The sequence below is a fragment of the Mytilus trossulus genome, chromosome 1 (genome assembly GCF_036588685.1).
Source record: "Mytilus trossulus isolate FHL-02 chromosome 1, PNRI_Mtr1.1.1.hap1, whole genome shotgun sequence".
NCBI lineage: Eukaryota > Metazoa > Mollusca > Bivalvia > Mytilida > Mytilidae > Mytilus > Mytilus trossulus.
In genome coordinates this window covers 4,165,719-4,191,032 of record NC_086373.1, presented here as the reverse complement: position 1 = coordinate 4,191,032, position 25,314 = coordinate 4,165,719, and the positions used below count along the sequence as shown (strand labels likewise).

At 32.4% G+C, this 25,314-nt stretch overlaps 1 protein-coding gene across 1 annotated transcript; it reads left to right on the top strand.

Moving 5' to 3' along the window:
• Positions 1 to 460: 460 nt before the first annotated feature.
• Positions 461 to 24,876, top strand: LOC134706297 (uncharacterized). Its single transcript, XM_063565103.1, has 2 exons — positions 461 to 503; positions 22,162 to 24,876. Exon 2 carries the CDS (start codon positions 22,169 to 22,171, stop codon positions 24,134 to 24,136), a length of 1,968 nt encoding a protein of 655 aa, XP_063421173.1. The 5' UTR covers positions 461 to 503; positions 22,162 to 22,168; the 3' UTR covers positions 24,137 to 24,876.
• Positions 24,877 to 25,314: the final 438 nt, after the last annotated feature.

Here is a 25,314-nt window from a genome sequence, read left to right as displayed (position 1 = left end):
TTAACAACTTTTGAAATCATAAAAATGGTCAGTTTTTATACAAATCCTTGGTTTTATTAAAAAAATAATAATTAAAGATAAACAAATCACTAATTTCATGTTGTTCAAATTGTTTAATTTGTTTATTTAATATTTTTATCTAAATTCACATTTCGCCTTAGTTCAATTGTCATCTGGCCCTAGTATATTTTATACCCTTTTTACCTGTAATTCACAGCTAAAGCGAAATGGAAACACACCGGCACATCTATGGCTTCAATTAATTAATTGTAGTCCTATACTGGTACCATGGATAGAGGTAGGTAAAAGGTTTCAATAAACAATCATAATTGACACCTATTGTTATTGAAATAAACAAAAACAAAAGGTGTCGAATGCACATAGGAAGTGTAATGCCATAATACAATTTTGAAAGAACAAAATAAGTATTTAAAACCTTCAAAATTAATTTCTTCATCAGATTCATTATTGAAATCCACAAGTTCAGAAGGAAAAGCTAATTGGTGAGTTATTTTTTTTCGTCACGAATTATTAACATGAAATATATATTCAATTTAAACTAGAAAATGTTATTACCGATGTTTTAGTCCCAACTAAAATAGAGTGCTTTTTTAAAAACAACTATTGATTGACTCTATGTAAAGCTAGGAAATCCCAAAATCTGTAACTTTCACTCCATATTGAAGTATTTCAGAAAATGTCCCCCGCCGAAAAATTACTCAATGATATGTATGTATTAGGCAATTTTTATTCTATGAAACTATTATAAAACTTCTGTGTAAAAAGCTTTAAATTAATATACATTGTTTTGTATAACCGATTTCTTAGTGTATTGTCCAGCCAAGTATAATATCTTATTAGTGTTGTAATATCGGTTACTGGAACCAAGTTATATTCCAGTATTGCGAGAATTAAGGACTAAACGCTACAGCACAAAAAGTCACAATTCCGTTTGGGATTATTTTAACATATTTTTGAAAAAAAAAACCAACTGATTTTGTATTTTTTAAAACAATTGTTAAAAAAAGAATGTCAAAGTGGCTTGGTACTTAAAATATAAATGTCTACATTGTGCCAATAAATACATCCTAAATGCATGATTAGCATTCATTTTTTTAATTTTTCAAAGCTTATTAATGTTTTACTAAACTGAAAATGAATATTTGTATTAGTTTTTTTTAAAGGATTTTTCTTTTAATTTTCAAGCAATTGTCAACAAATTAATTCAAGTTGTGACTTTTTTCACTTTCAGTTTTGGTGACTTTCTGTCGGTTTGGTTAAACATTAACCAAACCGCCATGTATAGATTAGTTGTAACTTTTCTCCTATCAATTTTGGTTACCTTCTTTCTGTCCGTTTGGTTAACCAAACTGCCAAGTATAAAAGATACTAGATTTTTTGAGATAAATACAAATAATTGCTACCAGGGAATTTCTAGTATATAAAGTCCATGATGCTACTTACCATGAATTGATAATGTTATTTAAAACATTTATGAATAAGTACAACATTGAAATGATACGTATTTTGAAATTTTAATCGTAATTCTAGCAGGAAAAGTCAAATGCATCCGTGCAAAAGTACCTGCATCTCAAATAATGCGTTGTGTATAACTGTAACGGTGTATACTTTCTCGAAAAGGCAGTTTTGTTTTTTTAGTAATTTGTTCATTTCATTTGTGAGAAAAAAAAGAGAACAAATTAAATCCAACTCTAAAGAAATTACTATTGAAAAATTCCGGGGATTGTCCCTAGAAAAATCCTACGCCCCCATAAGGTTGGTCATAGTGCATAATTTTATTATTTTTTTACTTCTCAAAACTTAGAGGACGCCAATTCTCCAGTTGGTTCAATTCTTTACATATCTCAACAAAGAGTCTTCGAAGAAGTCATTTAAATTTTGACATGACTCATTTGATGATCGTTTTTTTTTAGAATGCTTTCAAAATTCCTTGATGGAAAATCAGAAACCATTTTTTTTCGGAACTTAAAAACAGCTGTGGATTAGTTCTACAACTTATACCCCTTGGACCTTAGCGTGGATTCAGACATTAAGATAAACTTTGTTTGATTTCATCAAAAATTGAATAATTGGGGTTCTTTGATATGCCGAATCAAAATGTGTATGTAGATTATTAATTTTTGGTCCCGTTTTCAAATTGGTCTACATTAAGGTCCAAAGGGTCCAAAATTAAATACAGTTTGATTTTAACAAAAATTGAATCGTTGGGGTTCTTTGATATTCGGATTCGGGATCCAATTTGAAGGTTCCAAGGTATCCCTTGATGCATGGTTTTCAACCCACAATATAAAATAAAATTTGTGAAAAATGTTAAATGTTTTATCAAGCCTCCGTAACTTCTTTGTTTTGTCTAGTTTTCAATGGCAACAAATGTAAACTGGTTGTTTATTGTAATGGAAATGTTATATTTTACGTTTGGTCTGCAATAAAACTGGGACGGTAAACGGACAGAAAGTCACAGGACATAAAGTCACAAATAATTTTTTGACAATTGGTTAAAATATTTTTTTTACTTCATACCTTTTCAAAACTGCAATTGGCGCAAATTGATTCTGCCCCATTTAACAAGGTTTATCAGCAATTTCCCTAATTTAAACATGAATATAAGTAATAAGGGCAGAAAATGTATTAAATTTTAATCATGGAAATGATATATTTATGGGCAAAATGAAGCCATTTAACTAAGCCACTTGACATTTTGTTTTATTAACAATCATGACAATTATTTGATCAATATTGATATTTATTGAATAAATTTGAACTACAAACTTGCTTCATATATTAAACTTCAAGAAAATTACAAAAAAAACATTTTCAAATTAAGTGTTTTATTGTTCATAGAAAAACAATCTCAAAATTGAATTGTGACTTTTTGTCTGTGACTTTTTGTCCGTGATTTTTTTTTATTTTATCGGTAAATCCAGCGTCCATTACGTACTTTCTCTAGGATATAAGTTCCAGGCTAGAATGGATTTTATATATTAGAGTTAATCTTTTATAGAGCTGTATTTTAATGGACATACTCTTTTTTATAATTCATTATAAAATGGTTTACAAATATTAAGCAAAAATAGGCATTGACACTTTTGATTTTCGCTAAAATTGGTTAAAATTCTTGCGCTAAAAATGACTTATACCTTGGCGCTCAAACGTCCGATTTTTTTTCGCTTAATAGTCCTATCAATGCCATAAAATGTCCTCCGATAAACATAATGATTTAACTGTAAATACTAGTATGCATGAGTCTGTTTAATTGAAAATATCCCTCTATCCTTTCATTTCAAAATAGCAAAAAGCAGAAAAAGAATGTTTCATAGTATTTATATTTTAGAAAAAAATAACTTCTTCCAACTGTAATTTTTATACCATCATCCCAGTGGTAGACTACGAATTTTGATGGAGATATATGAACATACTGATATGCCTTGACTGCGAATAAGACACCAGGGTTGGGGTACCCCCCTTTTTTCCTGTTGTATCTAATACACATTTTTTTCTAAAACAATCTTATCGAAAACAAAATCCTACTTTTGGGGACAGGTTACACGTGCCTGCTTTTTTCTCTAATTTCCTATGAATTAAAAATCGCCGAACAATTTAAAAGAAGAATCGTGTATAATTCCTTTAACCAAACTTCACAGAAACAATAAATTCAGGATCCTTTGGAATCATAGATAAAGCCAATAATGATTGGCCCGACTATTTACCTTACATGAAATTCATAGGCAGAACTACAAAAGAGAGAATCATCCCCCCTCATACCGAAATTCCTTTCAGAATATTAGAATAAAATTTTTTGAATCAAATGTATAGTTTTTTTTTTTTTTTTTTTTTTTTTTATCAGAATGAGTTCTTTTTCATAAAACGATGTTAGACAAAAAAAATTAAAACAACTCATGCTTTATTTAAAACCTTCAATACACAAAGCTTTATCTTCATCATTATGTTTTTGGCCGGACAAATAGCGAAAAACCGTAAAAATGCTATTCGTCCGGCTTGCCGGATGAATAGACATATTTGACTATTTGTCCGGCTAGCCGGACGAATAGCCACTGCCTTATTAATATATAGGATATAGCACATAGTTTGCTTTGTCCGTCTCAAAGAAATTTGGTTTTCTCGTTTGAATTGTTTTACATTCTTTTATATCTGACTATGCGGTATGGGCTTTGCTCATTATTGAAGGCCGTACTGTGACCTATAGTTGTTTTAAAATGTCTCATTCTCTCTTTTTGAGAGTTGGAAATCATACCAATCTGCTTTTTTATATTAACTGTATTGATTTTAATTGTATTTTCTGGTTGTTTTTTTTTAAGTCCAACTGGTCGAGATTAAAAAGAGATGTTTCAAACGACTTATCTAAATCCCGATACCGTGATATTCACTTGCCTGTCTAAAGTAAAAAAAAATATATCAGTGATTGACATTTATCCTTTCTTTATGTTTTGTTGTTTCAATTATTTTAGTTATGAGGACAGATCTTAAAGTGACACTAGCATGTTCAATCAAATTTTCAAATTCAGCTTACAAGCATTAACCGATGATACTTTGAAAATGTATATCCAAACATAAAACGTCTACAATAAAAAAGATAACGATGCATCAACTCGAAATTATGTATCAGTTCGATTTCGTGTGAATTTTAGTAATCTAATTACCCATCGATGTGGCCTTCAGAATAATAGTTATATATATAACATGTTGTAAACATAAACATATATATATACTAGAACACACCCGTGATATCGCGGGTCCGTGACTGAATTAAAGTATATAACTATGCGCAAGACTTATTTTTGTATAAGTATTGTCATCTGATAAAGTCATGCCGATTATAAGATAGTTATCACAGTTTTCTCTGCTTTCAGATCTTTCTGTTTGAACCCGTCTAACTGGAACTTATCAATTATTGGTAATATTAATTATTTGGAAAACAAAAGGTCCTCGGATGGAGTATTTTTTTAATCAACAGCATTTTCCTATATTAGTTATAAATATAAAAGTTGAATTCTTTGATTCGCTGTTTTACGTCATGCCCGGTAACAAATTAAAAACTGTACCTATACGCCTTATTTTTAGTATTCGTATTGTTATCTTATAAAGTCTTACTGATTAAAATACTACAATAGGTAACAATTTGACAATTTAGTATAGTGTTAAGCCTGTGATTATGACCCGTGTATATAGCATATCTTGAATACACCGTTTGGTGGTGCGCCTGCCAAATGCGGAACGTACAGATAAGGTAATAGGTAACAGATGAATATACTTTTGGTATCGGTATCGGACTCGACCCGGAACTTCTTAATTATTGGCAATATTAATTACGTGGAAAACAAAAGGGCCTGGAGTGGTGTAATTTTTAATCTATACCTTTGTACTATATTAGTTATATATAAAGTTGAATTCTTTGATTCGTCGTTTTTACGTGATGACGGCTGACAAATTGGACCTCGTAATTTTAGTATTATAGATATAAATATAACGATCTCGTGCAATGGGATTTTTTCTAGGTCTGTTTGATTTCATATTAAAGGTCAAAACAATATGTAAATAATCGTTGTTACCTACATAATATTTTTTCGTAGATTGGAATTAAGCATATCAAATAGTTCAACTTGTTTCACTTTCAATGTTGACATTCTTTTCCTGTTACTAGCTAATCACGCCTTGTTCATGCGTAACACATTATAAGCTTAAGCGGTTCAATTTAAGTACACAAGAATACGGATTTAATGAAATCGAAATAATCACATTCAAGTGCATAAGAGTGTTTCTTTGCTTATATTGACAAAATTTAACCAAAGTAGTTTTTTTCTATTTCTCGTATGCTCCTGTAATTCGAAAATTGTATTGACTATGAACAGTTGAGACCTGGACTCCTATATATATATTTATGTCTTTTGGTAATTTTTTTCGTTATGTTGTTGTCTCATGGACGCTAATTTGCTACACATATATTGTAATGCACCCGGTATGCAGTTTATATTTCAATAGTCTAAAACAGAGAAATTGAATTTCTTACGGAGAAATAAAATCACGGAGGTACACTGACATATCAGTATAGCCAGCACTTCTGTGTTGACTTAAGTTATCATTGATATGTTCATAATAGTAAATTAACTGTTAAAAAAACTTTGAATATTCGAAATACTAAGGCTTTTCTTCCTCAGGAATAGATTACCTTAGCTGTATTTTTCAAAACTTTAAGGAATTTTTGGTCGTCAATGCTCTTCAACTTCGTATATTTGGCCTTTTTATTTATTTTTTTATTCGAGATTCACTGATGAGTCTATTGTAAACGTGCGTCTGGCGTAGATATAAAATTTCAATCTGGGTAAAGTGAGTATATTTGATCTTTTGTTTACCGTTCATCGCACTATTCTTAAGTACAGACAGAGTCAATAAAGATATTTCAACAAAAAAAACTAGAAAAAATAAGTCACCATTGCAACAAAGAAAATATTAAACCATTCTTATACTTTTTGCATAATATCTTGAAAATTGGTAATAAGTTACCAGCATATATTATCAGCCAAAAAAATATCTTAAACGAATCATATAAACGAAACTATCAATTTAACTCATTGTTAGAGTTATGTCATTAAATACGATTTTTGACCAATTCAAACCTTGCTATTATAACGGTTGATGACAGTAGAAATAATTAGTCATACAAAATCTATGTAACAATACTAATGTATTCTAATCCTTCTCAATTTTATTACAACTTTGTTGTCATTTAGCAACGATTTTTTAATCAATTAAAAAAAAAAACGCTCCAAAAGATAAACGATTATACAAATTCTACCAGAAAACCCAAAGTCTGCAACACTCAATCGACTTTGGTAGTAACCAAACGATTGTCTCACATCTATTCAAACGAGAAAATAAAAAGTAAATAAGTAAATAAGTGTTTTTCTGTATTATAAGTAAATCGATTTACTTTGGATTTGTTGTTTACAAGAAATAAGCGCTGCATAAACAAACTATCGAAATTGCTATGGTTTGGTTAAGCGGTTGTCATTGTTCGGTTAGGTGTCTTAGAAATTCGTCATGGTATTGATCAAATTTGTCAAGGTTTAAATTCAAATAAATGTATGTGTTTCAGTTTAATATTGATAGTTTGTTAAAAACGCTTGTAATTAAACGAAGTATTTACCCACTAATTGAAAAAAGGCCCTTAAAATCATGTTTGGAGGGTGAAATCGGGGAAGTGTACATTAAACAGTATTACTAGTACGTTTCGTGATTTCCCGTAGTAGAACAATTTGCATACACAGACAAGTGATTTGTCGTTGTATGGTGCAAATCGTACTACTACGATTGTCTTGTTAAAGAATTAGGAAAAATTAACACTCATCAGGAACATATATATTAGGTATACTGTTCCCAGCACTCATATAATCTAACAAACCAAAACATACGACAAGGATAAGAGTTCGGCGAAACATATATACCAGAAAATAAAATTACATTTAGATATATCGATGATGTTTTTTCCATTATTAATAAAAACGTTTCTGATTATGTTCCATTAAAATATTCCTCGGAATTAGAAATTAAAAAAGATACCAAGACCTTGTTGATAAATATTGATTTTCTTATCAACTTCACAATTAATAAACAATGGTCTTGAAGTATAGATTGTATTATTTGTCTTTATTACTGTTAAAACTGTAAAGTCTAAAAAAAATTATATGATAGTTACATTGAATGTGTGTCCATTTGTCCTTTAGTATACCAAATAAAACGATTTTAATAATGAAAAAAAAGAGATATTTCAACAGCTGTTTAATGTCTGAACCAAACCATTAGACCGGGTTTTCAGTGATCTAAAACAACTGAACCTTCAGCTGTTTTCTGCTCTTTGGTCGATTTTGTTTTCACTTATTCCCTGTTTCCCGTCATTTTCAGTACCGACTATTGAATTGATGATGAGTCCACCAGTAGTGATATCATCCCAGAGCGACTTTCAGACACACGATGCATTGTATGATCAATTGACTCTTTATTTGCGTTCGATTCCCATAGTATTTGACTCTGCAACAACTGAACCTGTGAAAATAAAGTAAATCGGTTAAATATATGAAAAATGTATGAATCTCCATGCTGAGATTTTTAAAGGTTACAAATTATACATAACTAGAGGCTCATCTTGTATAATGAATCGGCTACAAAGTACAGCGACTCATAAGGAACATTCATGCTACGTTTTGTTTCATTTCATTCAGTGGTTCTCCAAAAGAAGTCATTTGAATGCATTTCCCATAGGGTCCTATGTTAAACTAAGTCCCCCGCTGGCGGCCATCTTTGATGATTGATCGGCGACAATGTAATGGCACTCGGTCAGCATCTCGTAAGAAACATTCATATTATGTTTGGGTTCATTCCATTCAGTTATTATCTACAAGAAGTCATTTGTATGCATTTCCCATAGGGTTCTATGTTAAACTAAGTCCCCCGCTGGTGGCCATCTTGGCTGATGGATCGGCTACAAAATAATAACACTTGGTCAGCACCTCATAAGGAACATTCATGCTATGTTTGGTTTCATTCCATCCAGTGGTTTTCTAAAAGAAGTCATTTGTACGCATTTCCCATAGGGTCCTATGTTAAAATAAGTCTCCGCTGGCGACCATCTTGGGTGATGGATCGGCTACAAAGTAACAACACTTGGTCAGCACCTCATAAGGAACATTCTTGTCATGTTTGGTTTGATTCCAATAAGTTGTTCTCTAAAAGAAGTCATTTGTATGCATTTCCCAAAGGGGCCTATGTTAAACTAAGTTCTCCACTGGCGGCCATCTTGGATGATGGATCGACTTCAAAGTAACAACACTTGGTCAGCACCTGATAAGGAACATTCATGAAATAAAATATTTTTTTTAAGGTAGTAGATGTCTTCTCAGTCATATACAAGCACAATTTTAACAATTAAGCGGGTAAATATTAAGTTTTTCTGTTTCTTGAAGTACCGTTCAAACCAAAATTTAATTCAGGTGCTCAGTTTAAAAAAAAATTGTGTAATTTTACTGTTGTTGCTTTTACAAGTAGAAATGAGTTAATATATAATTCAAATTGGTTCAGCTTTCGTCACAAGAGCGGAAAAAACAAACTTTTATTATAGGTCATTGATTTATGAAAAAATACACATTAAGAGAGTAAAGGCTTTTAAGTTTTAAGATGACTTATTGGTCAGTTACGCATTAGAGCTAAATACGAAATTGACAAATGGAACATACAAGTAAACATTTTAGGTCAGCTAGACATGAAATATATAAAACTAAAGAACACGTACAAGTTCCTAAATATGTCCATTATTTTCAACTTATCTGTATTGGATTATCACAATGTATCATTGTGTATTTACTGATGTTTAATTGTTAATTGGCACATAAGCCTTTTTGTAAGGGAGATGATATTGGTACTTAAATTGATTTTGTTTTGGAAAAATAACTCGATATTTTGTTATTTATATGTACAGTCAATACTGTTTAACTATATTGTAACATTGCACAATGTAATGCATTTCTCAGAATGTCACTGTCTTTACACTAAATCCATTGGATGCGTATTGATTGATACTTTAGTATGCGATAACATGATCTATTTGTTAGTTGTTATTGGCCATGAACTAAATTGCTATAACACCGTGTTCTCTTACTTGTTCAGTAAAGTATGATCTACAAATAAGTCAACATGAAGGAGTTATTGCCCCTTTTTACATTATTTTCTAGAGTCCAATTTCTTTTTCAAAAATCTTCTTCTCTGAAACTACTTCGTCAAATACTCAAACATGTAACGGTATGTTCCTTATGGCATCTAGTTTATAAATTGTACAAAGGGAATCGATCTATTCAAAACATCTTCATTCTATACATTTATTGTCAAAGGGTAGCTTGTTGGAATCTAACCTACTTTACACATTTCTCAAACGAGAGCTTACTTGAATTTTGAAACTGATATAACTTGAAAAACAAACAGTATTATTTATTTACTCACATGAAACAAACCGGGTTGTGGTATTCAGTACGTAGGAGAAACTGGACGATATTTATATAAACGCACTCAAGTACATCTGTATCGTTTTAAAAGACCAAATAAATTCAAAAGTATCATTTACCAACACCTTAAGAAGCACAACCATCCGTTTAAATATTTAGCAGTTCAACCTTTAGAAGTAGTAAATAAGCAGCCTGGTGAATCGCATTCAAAGTTTGTACGACCACGGAAAATAATTGAATTAAATTGGATTAAAAAATTACAGACAGTTTACCCTCTCGGTCTAAATGATAATATCATGGGAATTGGTAATATATCTAGAACCAATTCCGTTAACATTTTGGATATAGTTTCTAAAACTGTTCGTAAAAACCGTTCTCACGGTCGTAGAACAAATCGCAATCAAAGAAAATTTCGGGCCAATCATACCAATATTTCGGACCTAATTTCTATTTCAAAAAACAACGGCAGACATTATCTGTTAACAAAACTCTGTTCGTTACCGATTAATCAGTTAAATAAAATTTTGGAGGATTGCAACACAATTTCATATAGCAGTCCTAAGTATGAAATTGTTCAAATTATTATGGCATATTGTTATTCTAAATTATTTCCCAAAATTGATCGCCCTGAAGATCATAAAAAACATTTAATTAAAATTAAGTATGTCAATAAAGGCTTTGATTTTGTAAATATTGCCGGTATATTTAAAGACCATTCTGTTAAAGAACAAATTCCTGGTTATTTTGACAATACTGAGCTACCTCTTATTTGTTATATTTACAAGAAATCTACCCGGAAATTTGTGTTTAATTATAGTCAATTGTGTAAAGATGTTAATATCAGTGAAAATACACCTACTTCATGTAATTGCAGTAATTCCGCATATATTTATGGACCCATTTCCCATGTTATAACAGGAGATCTTAACATCGTTCCAGACCGAGAGTTAAAATCATTCCTCAGTAAAGGACCTAAATATCGTCCCCCGTCAATTATTAATTGGAATGAGTGTCGTAATATCATCCACGACTCACTCCATACTTACTGTATGAAATGGATAAAACGGGAAAAAGCTGACAAAAAATCTTTGGACTCTTTTTTTAATTCAGTAATGCAGATAGTTGATATACGTATTCAACATTTTAAAGAACATTTTACTATTAACAATAACCACAATAAACCTATTTCTCGTATCAAACATAAACTAAAAGAACTAGCCAAGGAATTTGTTTTTGTCCCGGCCGATAAAGCTGCTAATAATATTATTATTTTTTGACGTAAATTTTACATTGAGGTTCTGAAAAAGGAAATCACCAATTCACCAACATTCCAACTGACTCCATTTTCAGAAAACGAAATCTGTAACAAACATAAACTTTTAGCCACCGCTTTACAAGCAGAGCCAAATACAATGAAAGTCCCAACTATGTATTGGCTTCCAAAGCTACACAAAACCCCTTACAAATATAGATTTATTTCGTCTTCAAGCCATTGTTCAACTACTAAATTGTCTATTCTTCTTACCAGCACACTTGGTACAATTAAAAACCTTATAATAAATTGTTCAAATAAGGCCTTCGAAAATAGTGGAATCTACCCTGTATACCACATTGCCTCACATTCTCATTAAGAAAAAAATCACACACCTAATTAAATGGGCGTTCAAAAAATCAGAATGTGAATATATATGTTCAAACTCTTTTAGGTCATTTTTTAGTAGCAATAAACAAAAAAACTATGTTAATTGGACATGCTTTGATACTATATATGCCCTTGAATTTTTACTAGATAACATTTTTGTTCGCTTTGGGGATTCCGTATATCGTCAGATTATCGGTATTCCAATGGGAACTAACTGTGCACCACTTATTGCGGACCTCTTTTTGTATTGTTACGAATTACAATTTATGACAAAAATAAGCAAAGACCCATCAAAACAACATTTGATAAACAAATTTAATAATACCTTTAGATATTTGGATGATATTTTGGCTCTCAATAATGACGACTTCAGTATGTATATTAATGAAATTTATCCTGCTGAACTTACTTTAAATAAAGCTAATACTAATAATGACCACTGCCCTTTCCTCGATCTTGATATCTATATCACTAACGGAAAGCTGAATACTAAAATTTATGATAAAAGGGATGATTTTTCATTTCCTATCGTTAATTATCCGTTTTTAGATGGTGACGTTCCCTTGTCACCATCTTACGGTGTTTATATATCTCAACTTGTACGATTCGCTCGTGTTTGTAACAATGTTTTAGATTTTAACGAGAGAAATTTATGTATTACTGAAAAATTATTACACCAGGGTTTTCGATATCACAAACTAGTCAAAACTTTTACTAAATTTTATCATCGGTATAAAGACATCATTCGTAAATATAGCTCAACATGCAGACTTTTTATACGTTCAGGTATTTCACATCCAATTTTTTATGGAAATATTCTTTATAAAGCACAAAGGTGTCAGTATTCACCTCAGAAACTTACAAAACCTTTAAATAGACTGATTACGAAGGGATATAATTACGATACTGTTGTCAAGTCATTAAAGATTGCATATTTTGGCGTTAATATTGAGTCACTGATAAGGTCTTTGCGTCGGAACTAAAGACATTTATTCTAAAACAGTTGTTGGCATGACACGGGATATGTTCTTCTCATATATGTTATGATGGTATAATACTAAACCCCTAACGGGAAGAATTGTGCCTGAGGTTCATATGATGAAATCATAATCTTTCAGTCAGTTTAATTGAAGTCTGGAGCTGGCATGTCAGTTAACTGCTAGTAGTCTGTTGTTATTTATGTATTATTGTCTTTTTGTTTATTTTCTTTGGTTACATCTTCTGACATCAGACTCGGACTTCTCTTGAACTGAATTTTAATGTGCGTATTGTTATGCGTTTATTTTTCTACATTGGTTAGAGGTATAGGGGGAGGGTTGAGATCTCACAAACATGTTTAACCCCGCCGCATTTTTGCGCCTGTCCCAAGTCAGGAGCCTCTGGCCTTTGTTAGTCTTGTATTATTTTTATATTAGTTTCTTGTGTACAATTTGGAAATTAGTATGGCGTTCATTATCATTGAACTAGTATATATTTGTTTAGGGGCCAGCTGAAGGACGCCTCCGGGTGCGGGAATTTCTCGCTACATTGAAGACCTGTTGGTGACCTTCTGCTGTTGTTTTTTATTTTGGTCGGGTTGTTGTCTCTTTGACACATTCCCCATTTCCATTCTCAATTTTATTTGGAAGTATAGTTAGTTATAATTAACCTCAATTTTCTCAATTATTTTTGTAATATATATACTAGTAGTAACATGGATACATTTTTAGGGACCTTTATAGTTTGTTGTTCAGTGTGAGCCAATGCTCCGTGTTGAAGACCGTACTTCGGCCTATGATGGTTTACTTTTCGAATAGTGACTTGGATGGAGAGTTTTCTTATTGGCACTCATACCACATCTTCTTATATTATTCTGCTCATTTTTAGTATGATCTTCTTCTCTGAAACTTCTTCGTCAAACACTCAAACATGTAACGGGATTTTCCTTATGGTATCTAGTTTATAAATTGTACAAAGGGAACGACCCTACTTCTGTCGATACTTTTGGCATTGCACAAGGCGAGTCTTCTTTGACTGTTTCATGACAATATTTCAAAATACCAAATTCCTGGGATGTGTTTTAGTTGATTTTATTTGATGCATGCCTTATTTAAGTAGTATTAACTGTTTTTTATTTTAAACTTGCTTTAAGTAACTGGTAGTACTCTCAAATCGAGTTTTCGTGTTAAATTGACCCGTTGATACAGTTTGTAATACATTCTTATTACTCCATGTGTTGCTAGTTTTGTGTTATACTAACTCTTTTTACTATTTTCGAAAGATATCATCCGTTTTATATTAAGTATGACGAATTTTCACTTCTGTTCTCCTAATGATGAATAAAACATTTACTTATTTTGTAAAAAATGTGTCCGTACTCTATGTACTCCTCATTACTACAACTTATCATATCTATACTTGCATGGGCTTTTCTCATTGTTGAAGGCCGTACGGTGACCTTTAGTTGATAATTTCTGTGTCATTTTGGTCTTTTGTGGATAGTTCTCTCATTGGCAATCATACCACATCTTCTTTTTTTATATTGTGAACGTTTTTATAAAGCGCCATTTTGTCCAAGGTTAATAACTCATATTTGTGACTGTTGTCTTCTGATACTGTTTTACATTGTGTCATGGATCAAATTTGCATTCAGTGTAAATTTAATTGTTTATGTTAATATGACTTTTAACGAGTTGGTTGATCGTTATGAAATAACCGTTTCACAAATGATATCGGATATGTTCCTTACGTCGTAACTACAATCCCCTCCCCTTTCATGAATTTGACCTACCGAATTAGACTATTTACCGGATTTGTAATCACATAAGCAACACGACGGGTGCCGCATGTGGAGCAGGATCTGCTTACCCTTCCGGAGCACCTGAGATCACCCCTAGTTTTTGGTGGGTTCGTGTTGTTTATTCTTTAGTTTTCTATGTTGTGTCATGTGTACTATTGTTTTTCAGTTTGTCTTTTTCATTTTTAGCCATGGCGTTGTCAGTTTGTTTTAGATTTACGAGTTTGATTGTCCCTTTGGTATCTTTCGTCCCTCTTTTAATTGAGTTAAGTAATTTCAATTGATACAGGTCTTTCTATGTTGTGATGTGACATTCATTTACTTTCTTCTTTTAATTTATACAGTTTCAGCTTCAATAAATATTGAATAATATGAACAGTTAGGATGCAGGTTGGCGCTTGGTAATACGTTTAAACCCACCGATTCGTTTGTACCTGTCCTTAGTCTTAAACCTGTTGTTCAGTTGTTGTCGTTTGTTGATGTGGTTTATCTGTGTTTCTTGTCTTGTTTTTTTAAGATGATTCTTTATTTCCTGTTTGAATTGTTTGAATTACACTATTAATTATTGGGGCTTTTTATGGATTACTCTTCGGTGTGAGACGAGACTCCTGGTAGAAGGTCGAATTTTGACCTATATGGTTTACTTTTTGTGACTTGGATGGAGAGTGGTCTCATTGGCACACAAACAACAATTTCTTATATCTAATTATGGAATAAACATATTTAATCTGATATATATGTTCCGGACCATATGAGTATTTGGACCATACGCGTATGGTCATGACCATATGCGTATACTCATATGGTCCGACCGTACGCGTTTGGTCGGACCATTTGAGTATTATACCCGTTTGGTTATTAACGGGCCGGACCATATGAGTATTTGGACCATATACGTATTTTTTTCAAAAGTACAATAGAAATAAAACAATAATTTTATCTTAAAAACAAATGTGTTTACAAAAAAAATCAAAAGCTACATAAACATTAAATATTGATGCCACAGTCAGTTGATCTTAGTTTTCATGACTAATTGTATTCGTGTATACGTTTGTATATTTCGAATTACCTTCACATGGTACCATACATGTAGCTTTTCTGCGATTGCTTGTTTTATATCGAAAATGTCCAACTCTAAATCTCCAATTTCGTAAAATGAATATTATAGATCAAATCAAATAAAGGCAGTGGCTATTTCATAGCTCTTAAATGCTATTTTACCGGTCTTATAATTAAGATTAGAATAGAAATATAGAAATAAAGAATAGAAAAATAAAGAAACAGACACTTTTAATATTTTACTTATCAAAAATGTCTTAAAAAATATCATGATCTTTAAATAAATATCATGATCCTTGCCGGTGATGTAACCTACTTTAAACAATAAAATTCCTTTAACAACATGTTCATTTAATATTGACATCTTCTTATAATTGTACTTACAAATAGTAAGTATTATTAACTGTGTGAAACTGTTTTTTTTTAATAAGTTGTTTTAATATATAATAAAATAAGATTTTAGTGACGTAACAACCAGAAGGGTCACACCAAATAAAGAGTTTAAAAGTATACGTGTTGATTACCCCGACCATACGCCTACGGTCCGACCATACGCGTATGGTCGGACCATATGATTATATACCCATATCACAGTGTAGATACTATTCTGTACGCTATCCGGAAGTCGCGATTTTCGAAGCGATGACTACCAACTGGCTAACAGGACGGTTTTGCCTACGGTGACTTTTTTCATCATTTGTTTACACCTATATCTATAAAGTGCTTTGAACATCTTCAAGGTATGTAAAGCATCATAAATATGTGTAACTTTAACAAAAACATGCAGTAGAATATAAAATATACGTGTGCATCATACCAACTTCATAGAAAAAAGTGAAATCGATGGACAATTTTGCTCTCGTAGTACAAAACAAATAACCTTTTATTGCAAATATTTGCATCAGTTTAAAGTTCAATATATACTGTTTCAATATTCGTTTCGTATTTAAGTAGAACATTCGTATTTCCCATAAAAAATATGTTTTCCTTGAGGATCCCAAAATAAATTACTGTACGATCAGTCCATAACTGACTGTATTCTAGTAGCGATTTCAAAATTTTTTACTGTATGACCAGTCGTGATTTTGAAGAAAAAACAAAGGAAATTTGAAGGTATCTACGTATTTATATGATATTATGAACTGTCCAGGGAACTTTAAAGTGTAATATCGTTCATCAGACAATATAAATATAGAGATATGATGATTTTTGTAGACTGCAAAATAATTGTATTTTTGTTCCGTCAGTCTTGTTTAAAATCAAACGCCTAAAAAGCAATACTTGATTTGCTTGTGGACTCTGTAATAGTGTATAGTTGCAGTTATCTTTTTAGCTATAACATTTTAAAAGACTATTTACACCGTCCGCCGAAACATTCAGGTTAAAAGTTGATATTAGTCGACCCTGAGAAAAACTTTGGGATGGGGTGAAAAGGAGGCACATTGTTAATATCTACTGACTTTGTTATTTGAAAATTGTTAATGAAATGAACATGTTAAATTCAAGTCAATATAGAATCATATTCAAAACAGTGTGGTCCTGGCCATTGATTGACGACCTAAATTATCCCATTGACTGGGACAGATCAAGTAAACGTTTGTCGGTAACGACCATTGCTCACTTCTTACTTATTATAGAATTTAAACTGTGGGGTCACCATAGGTTCTTAACGCCTTTAATAATAAAATAATTCGAAAAATTATTCAGGAATAACCTTTATGTTTTGATTTATATTATTGATATAAATCAACACATCGTATTATTCCGGATTAGTTTTTCGAATTACTTTATTTAGGTGTTGAGAACCTTATGTGACCCCACAGATTCAGTGTCTTTAACAAGTACATAGTGAGCAGTGATTGTTACCCACAAACGTTCACCTAATCTGTCCCAGTCAATGGGATAATTTAGGTCATCAATCAATGGTCGTCAAAAAAAAGGCAGGATGAGTAACTTGGCAAAAAAAGGCAGGATGCCATCTGTTGTAAAAAAGTCAGGATAAGCTAAGAAAAAAAGGCAGGACTGAATAGACTGAAAAATAAAAAGGCTGGATAGAGATTACAAATATAAAAAAAAAGCAGGACGCAATTTTTCATCCTAGCCCCCCCCCCCCCCCCCCCCCCCTAAAAATCAAATGGTTGCTTCCTACGTTATATCACTGCTTCACTGCGTTGTCGTTTTGAATATTTGTGATTTTGTCCTCATATTTGTTCGATGTTGTTTGCTTTAAGTTTGGCATTTTATCGGTCTGGCGAGTACAGCTTATTTAAAAGGGATTTAAAAGTTTAGTTTTTTTTTCATATTTCAATTGTACAGGGTTAAAAGGGTTGTTGGTGTGTATCGGTGTTTGTGTTGGTGTGTGTGTGTGGGGGTTAGATCTAACAAATACGTATAACCTCGCTGTATATAATTTATGGTCGTTGGTTTGTCTCATGTGAATTATTTTATTCAGGGAACATTTGAGACGCGGAGGGAAAGTTGTATAATTAAATTGGCAATCAATTGGCAATCATATTTCATCTTCTTTTTGAAGTAACATATGTAAATTTAAGTATTTACAACTCAATACAACATGCAGTGATTTGTTCAAAAACTTGAGGTATTGAGAAAAGAATTACCGAAAGTATTCTCCCGCTTCTTCTGAAGTCCATGTTTTGGAAAAAATACCCCCCCCCCCAAAAAAAAAATTAAAATAAATAAAAATAAAATATAGGTGCAGAGTGGCATCATTTGATGAAGAATCTGAGAAAGTTTTATTAATATACGGTAAGTTTAGGAAAGTTGCGTATAGTGAATGGGTACCACCCAATAAGGTAGTGGAAAAGCCCTTATCACGGAAGGAGAAAACAGTGAGTTTTCTAAAAAATGAAAATAAGAGGTGCAGAATTGAATTAAATGATAAAGAATCTTAAAAAGATTCATTAAGTTAAGTGTCTGAAGGGATTTGTGGATATAAAATAGATACGCCCAATATAAAGCTATGGCAAAGTCCGTATTTGAGATATAAAAACATGAAAAATATTTTCACCAAAAAATAGAAATAGAAGGTGCATATTTGCATTAATTGATTAAAAATGGAGCAATTTCAGAACTTTAATAATTGGTTTAGGAGGTGGTGTTGGAAAAACCTGATAGGTGCCCCATATAATGCATAGTCCGTATCTTATACAAAGAACCCCCATAAAAGATGTTTACTTAAATTCGAAAATAGACGGTGCACAATACAGTCATCATAATTTATGATAAGGAATCCGGGAAAGATTAACTAAGTCATATCAGTGACGGATAAAAAAAGGCGATCCGGCGGATTGAAACCCTTTTTAACTATCAATTCATTTGTATGGGAACATATATTTGGAATCCCCTTTTCTCCTGGATTGGACCCTCTCTCCATTTAAAAATGGCTGGAAACCCCATTGTATATTAAGTGGTAAATGAGGAGATGCACTTACAAAACCGGTCAAACATAGTATAACTGTCCAACGAACGAACGAAAAGACGGACTTCATTATCATTATAAACCCCCGCAGTGTTGTACAATTGGGTGTCACAGAAATAGCTCTACTCCCAAAACAAAGTGAAGTAACTGTGATCAATTATAGGCTACAGTACGGCCTCGAATGTGTGTAAATACATGCATTTTTGTATTACAATTAAATCTGTGCGTTTGTACATTTTTAAGTATAACGGAGGACAATTCTGAAACTTATACATACAACAAACCTTCCTCTTGTTTTAACAACATTTAAACATCTTTATACTGAATGTAGTAAGTCAAGTACACCCTATTAAGCTAAACATGTTTCATATAAGTTTTTTCAGGATGTTAATTTATTGAAATATATTTGTGTTATTTCGAAAAATGACACCTTCTAAATGTATCGTAAATAACTTTGAAATCACTACTAGAATACAGTGAAATAAAGATTTTAACAACATTTAACATCCTTATACTGAATGTAGTAAGTCGAGTACACCCTATTAAGCTAAACATGTTTCATATAAGTTTTCAGGATGTGAATTTATTGAAATATATTTGTGTTATTTAGAAAAATGACACCTTCTAAATGTATCGTAAATAACTTTGAAATCACTACTAGAATACAGTGAAATAACGACTGATCATACAGTTTCAAAATATACAAGCGAGACTGATCGTACAGTGAGAAATTCAAACAAGTGTTATTTTCTTATTTCTGGCTTCAAAGATCTGGTTGAAACTTTTACCACCACTTGAAATATATTTCATTTAGTTAATTAAGTCTGGAATTTACGTTAATTTGTACACTAAGAGGGTAAACAGATTGTTTTTAGGTTCACAGACTGATTGTCCTTAGTGATGCACTTGAAAATCTATTGATTAAGACAGAGATACGAATAATGAATGTGCTAAATTTAATTCTAAACCATTTGAGAATATCGATGTCAGCTGAATTAATCATTCAGCAATGTACAGATGATCCACTTACCGTTTAATTCAGTATATCCATCAAATTTCACATACTATCCAAAAAGTTCTCGCTTCGAAAATCGCGACTTCCGGATAGCGTACAGAATAGTATCTACACTGTGCATATGGTCATGATCATACGCGTATGGTCCAGATACTCATATGGTCCGGAACATATATATAAAAACAATATTATGAAGTAGTGTAATGTACAGAGTAGAAAACAAGAGGCTCTCAAGAGCCTGAATCGCTCACCTGAATTTTTTTGGTTAAATCTCTCATCAATGATTATTTTGGCTTTTCAATTTATTTAAACGTTCTTTGAATCGTCCTATTTTCTTCAAAGCAAAAACAAAATCAATTTCTCCTATGTTCTTTTTTAGCCATGACGGCCATGTTTTTTGACGAAATAAAATAAAGCACACATTTTATTTTATACACCCTACTGATCATTCAGTTGAAGTTTGGTTGAATTTGGTTGAGTAGTTTTAGAGGAGAAGATTTTTTAAAGTTAGCAAATATGATGAATAAATTGTGAAAAATTGTCATTGAAGGACAATAACCCCTTAAGGGGTCAATTGACAATTTTGGTCATGTTGACTTTTTTGTAGATCTTACTTTGCTGATAATTTTTGCTGTTTACAGTTTATCTTTATCTATAATAATATTCAAGATAATGACCAAAAACTGCAAAATTTCCTAAAAATTACCAATTAAGTGGCAGCAACCCAACAATGGGTTGTTTGATTCATCTGAAAATTTCAGGGCAGATAGATATTGACCTAATGAACATTTTTAACCCATGTCAGATTTGCTCTAAATGCTTTCATTTTTAAGATATAAGCCAAAAACTGCATTTGACCCCAATGTTCTATTTTAAGTAACGGCGGCCATGTTTTTTGACGGATCAAAAATCCAAGCACACACTTTGTGCAGGATAATCTAAGGAACAATCATGCTAAGTTTCATCCAAATCCATTCAGTAGTTTCAGAGGAGAAGATTTTTTAAAGTTGGCAAATATGATGAATAAATTGTGAAAAAATGTCATTAAAGGACAATAACCCCTTAAGGGGTCAATGTACAATTTTGGTCAAATTTACTTATTTGTAGATCTTACTTTGCTGATCATTTTTGCTGTTTACAGTTTATCTTTATCTATAATAATATTCAAGATAATGACCAAAAACTGCAAAATTTCCTTAAAATTACCAATTAAGTGGCAGCAACCCAACAATGGTTCGTTTGATTCATCTGCAAATTTCAGGGCTGATAGATCTTGACCTAATGAACATTTTTACCCCATGTCAGATTTGCTCTAAATGCTTTCGTTTTTGAGATAAAAGCCAAAAACTGCATTTGACCCCTATGTTCTATTTTAAGTAACGGCGGCCATGTTTTTTTACGGATCAAAAATCGAAGCACACACTTTGTGCAGGATATACTAAGGAACAATCATGCTAAGTTTCATTCAAATCCATTCAGTAGTTTCAGAGGAGAAGATGTTTGAAAAATTGTTAACGACGACAGACGACGACGACGACGACGACGACGGACGCCAAGTGATGAGAAAAGCTCACATGGCCTTTTAAGCCAGGTGAGCTAACAACATATCTTCTAACCTTCAAACGTATACCATCCAGTAAATAAGTCAATTCCACTTTTACCATAAAATTTGCACCAAGTTTTATAATTAAAATTAAAAAAAAGATTGAAAAAAACACTATTTAAATTCACACTTTGATAATATAAGAATTAGAAGAAAGGTTTCATAATATAACTCTTGAGTAATTTATTAAGGTGTAAAATTGTTGTAATCCTGGAAGTAAGACTGAGAAATTAAGTCGTAGGGTTTCAAAATATTCCAATATCATTGATTGATTGAGATTTTTGTGCAATGTTCAGTGAAAAGTATTTCATGTGAAGGTCAGGACGACTTTGTACAGTGCAAACTTTTACTTTTACCATCATGGTAGTATTGTGCACTTTGTGTGAATGTTAAAAGATCTTGATTGGTTGTTGCTATATATTCATTGGTAAATATTAAACTAGTAAGTTGAACGTTAAAATCTTTAAATTAAGTATACTAGTATTGTAATTACACCGCATGTGACAAATTTGCGCCTCTACAAATTAACTTAACTTAACGGAACTTAAAACAAGTTTTGATATAAACAGTTTTAATATTTTATTCATATTTTCTTGCAGATAAAAGATGGATCCACCAGACCAAGTCAATTGTCACCTCCATGGCAACATACTCAATACCTTACAACGAACTGTCAACAACACATCTGAGCAAGTCCTATACCTACAAAACCAAGTGAAAGCCTATTTCCCTTCAGCAAAGCCATCAGCTGAAACCATAATGTCTAATCCATTTGGATTTGATCTAAAGGAACCATTACAACAACAAGTAGCTGCCTCTCTGCTTAAACTTGGTCGACATAATCATGAAACATGTATTCCCTCACTTGTAACTTCACTCCAGAACATTGGGTGGAAGGTCCGCATGCAGAACTGGTCAGTTTCAACTATCCAAAGCCAGCTGACAATAGCAACATCTTTATCTCACTGTATATCAACCAGCAGCTCATCATTTACCGTACCAACAACTATTTCACAATCTGCTACGCCCTCGAGCACCTCTCACGTGACCGGAATTTATGTTTCCTCTAGTACACCTGTGATGTCAGGGCCTATCAATTGTCCCTATTCATCAGACGTTACCACAAGTTGTTCCTGCTGTCAAGACTGTATAGATGCTCTTAAATTAACCAATATGTTAATTAACAACAAACTTGCCAAACTGAATGAGATTTGTACTACAATACTTAACATGCTGAATACATCTATTGTACAGAAGAGCAAACTGATTCAACATCTAGGTTACCAATGTGACAACCAGATCAGTATCGAAAGACAGGTTTCTCAACTGATGACATCCGGGTTAGATGGTATTTATGCTTGCTCTTCCGTTCATTCCACTCAACAACATACCCAACCGCCACCAACCAATAGGACGTCGACACCATTGATACCTGCATTCAATTTGCCTTCATTTACTTCATCCATTAACCCACACCATGACTTGACGAAAACAAGGGATTCGTCCAACAAATTACCAATACAAAGGAATTGCACAAACGCTCAACCGGCATTCAGTAGAGAAAAGACCACAATAATACCTTCAAATAGATACACACCAGATAAGCCGCCAAAACTGTCACTACAACTTCCTGTTCAGATTACTATAGATACTCCAGCATCAACCTCACTGTCACCTCCAGTTCTATCTCCACAGCTACCTATTCTGTTTACTCCAGATACTCCTGTATCTATCTCAGGATCACCTCCAGTGCTCACTCCACAAGTTTTTACAAAGTCTAGTGATCTTCGAGATGCCACACCACCAACTTGTAACTACTCTAAGTCACTCAAGTCTACTCTTGAAGAGCACATGGATCGCATCCCAAAAAATGAAATTTCCAACGCCTACAGCATCCTACAAGATTCTACACAATTTCAACTTGCTGCAGCATCAATGTCACCAGTTATCAGCAGAAAACGTCTATTTAAAGAAGTCGATAGTGACGATATAGAACAAATCAAGGTTACAAAGCGTACACAGTCATCAACCGAAGAACCAGTTCACAGTCTTACTGATTACCCGTCCTTACTAGCTGGTATGATAGTAGGACACAGCTCGTTCAAGGTGACAGACGATTGGCCAAGTAACAAAAGTCGTCAGAATATGGTAAACCTGTGGAACATCAAACCATTTTATCTAAAGAGAAGACTGAACCTGTACACGTTGCATATGTATTCCCTCTACTGCGGCACAGAGAAACCAGCATACGATGTTACTTCAAAAAAGGTTTGGCAAGAAGTTTTGTCAGAAGTTTCACAAAATAACAGCTCACCTACATTTTTCGCACGTGATTTAGTTTGGCGTGTTCTTACTTTAAGAGATGTTTACCAGCTTCACCATAGACAATATAGTTTCAGAGAAGTAATGTCAGCTGTTAAAAGAGCTACAATTGATAAGTTCAATATAACCGGCGATTTCTGGGATACTTCTTGCATTGATTTCATTAACAATTCCAACAACTACTTCTTCAAGAACAAACTTCGTTCTAAAGTGTTTCAGATGTTTTTACGCGGGAATCTTCCTGACGCCTAACTTAGTCAGGACAACACCGTCAGAACAACAGCTGCCGAAAGGTTTAATCGTTCGGCAGTGCGTTTGAACGTCCATTTAAAAAAGTCAAAACATTGTACCAAGTACTTAGTATTTTTGTAGAAATACCTTCGGAAGAACATTTGAATGTCTTATTTTGATAATCTTATTATAACATTGTATCGAGTGCTTATTATTTTTGTCATGACGTCGTCATTTAAGTTACAAAAGAACTTTTGTAAACCATGAGCTGTATTATGTGATAAATGCTTTTCTTGAGTGAAAACAAATTATGTTGTATGTTTTTATACTTGTTAAAAAGTTATGTTTTTTTACTTGTCAACACATTAAGGTATTTCTTGCTTGCTGTGATATACGTTGAATGTAGCTTTAATTGAAGAATAAGATTATAGAATACCATTTGGTGCAAATTAGCAATTGTTAACTATTCAAAGTGTTTAATTGATAAATTATTTTTTTTTATAAAGTGGATATTAACAGATTTAAAATATACACATGCAAATCGACTAACTAGTAGGTGATTTTTTTTCGGTGAGGTAAATTATAACCTTTCAGTTGTTATCCTTTTGATATAAAGAAATGGTAAAAGAATGTAAATATTTTCATGAAACCTAGTGTGCTGAATGTATATTTTCAAATCATAAATAATTTATTGTCTGTGCTTGTTATAAATTTTATGTGTTGTATATGTGTAGAGATAGAGATAAATATTTATTAAATTATTCGACGTATTTTTTCCTTATTTTTTTGTATTCCTTTACCTTTTATTGTCTGATACTTTTATCAATAAAATTGAGAATGGAAACGGGGGAATGTGCCAAAGAGATTAAAATATTTACAAGTGGAAATCCTTTGAACATGTACAGTCTTAAGTTAAATATTTCCTAAACTGTTTGATACACTTAAATCGGCATTACTATATAAAAAAAAAAAATGTACATACATTATGCCTACTGTTTTCTCGTTTGACTTGTTTAACATTCTTTCTTTTTGGTTTTTAATTACTCTTTAATGCAGTATCATGGGCTCTGCTCATTGTTGAATGCAGGACAATGACTTCGTTTAATGCAGTATGGACACTGCTCATTGTTGTAGGCAGAAAAGTGACTAAATGTTATTAATGCGACTTGGGCTCTGCTCATTGTTGACGGCAGTACACT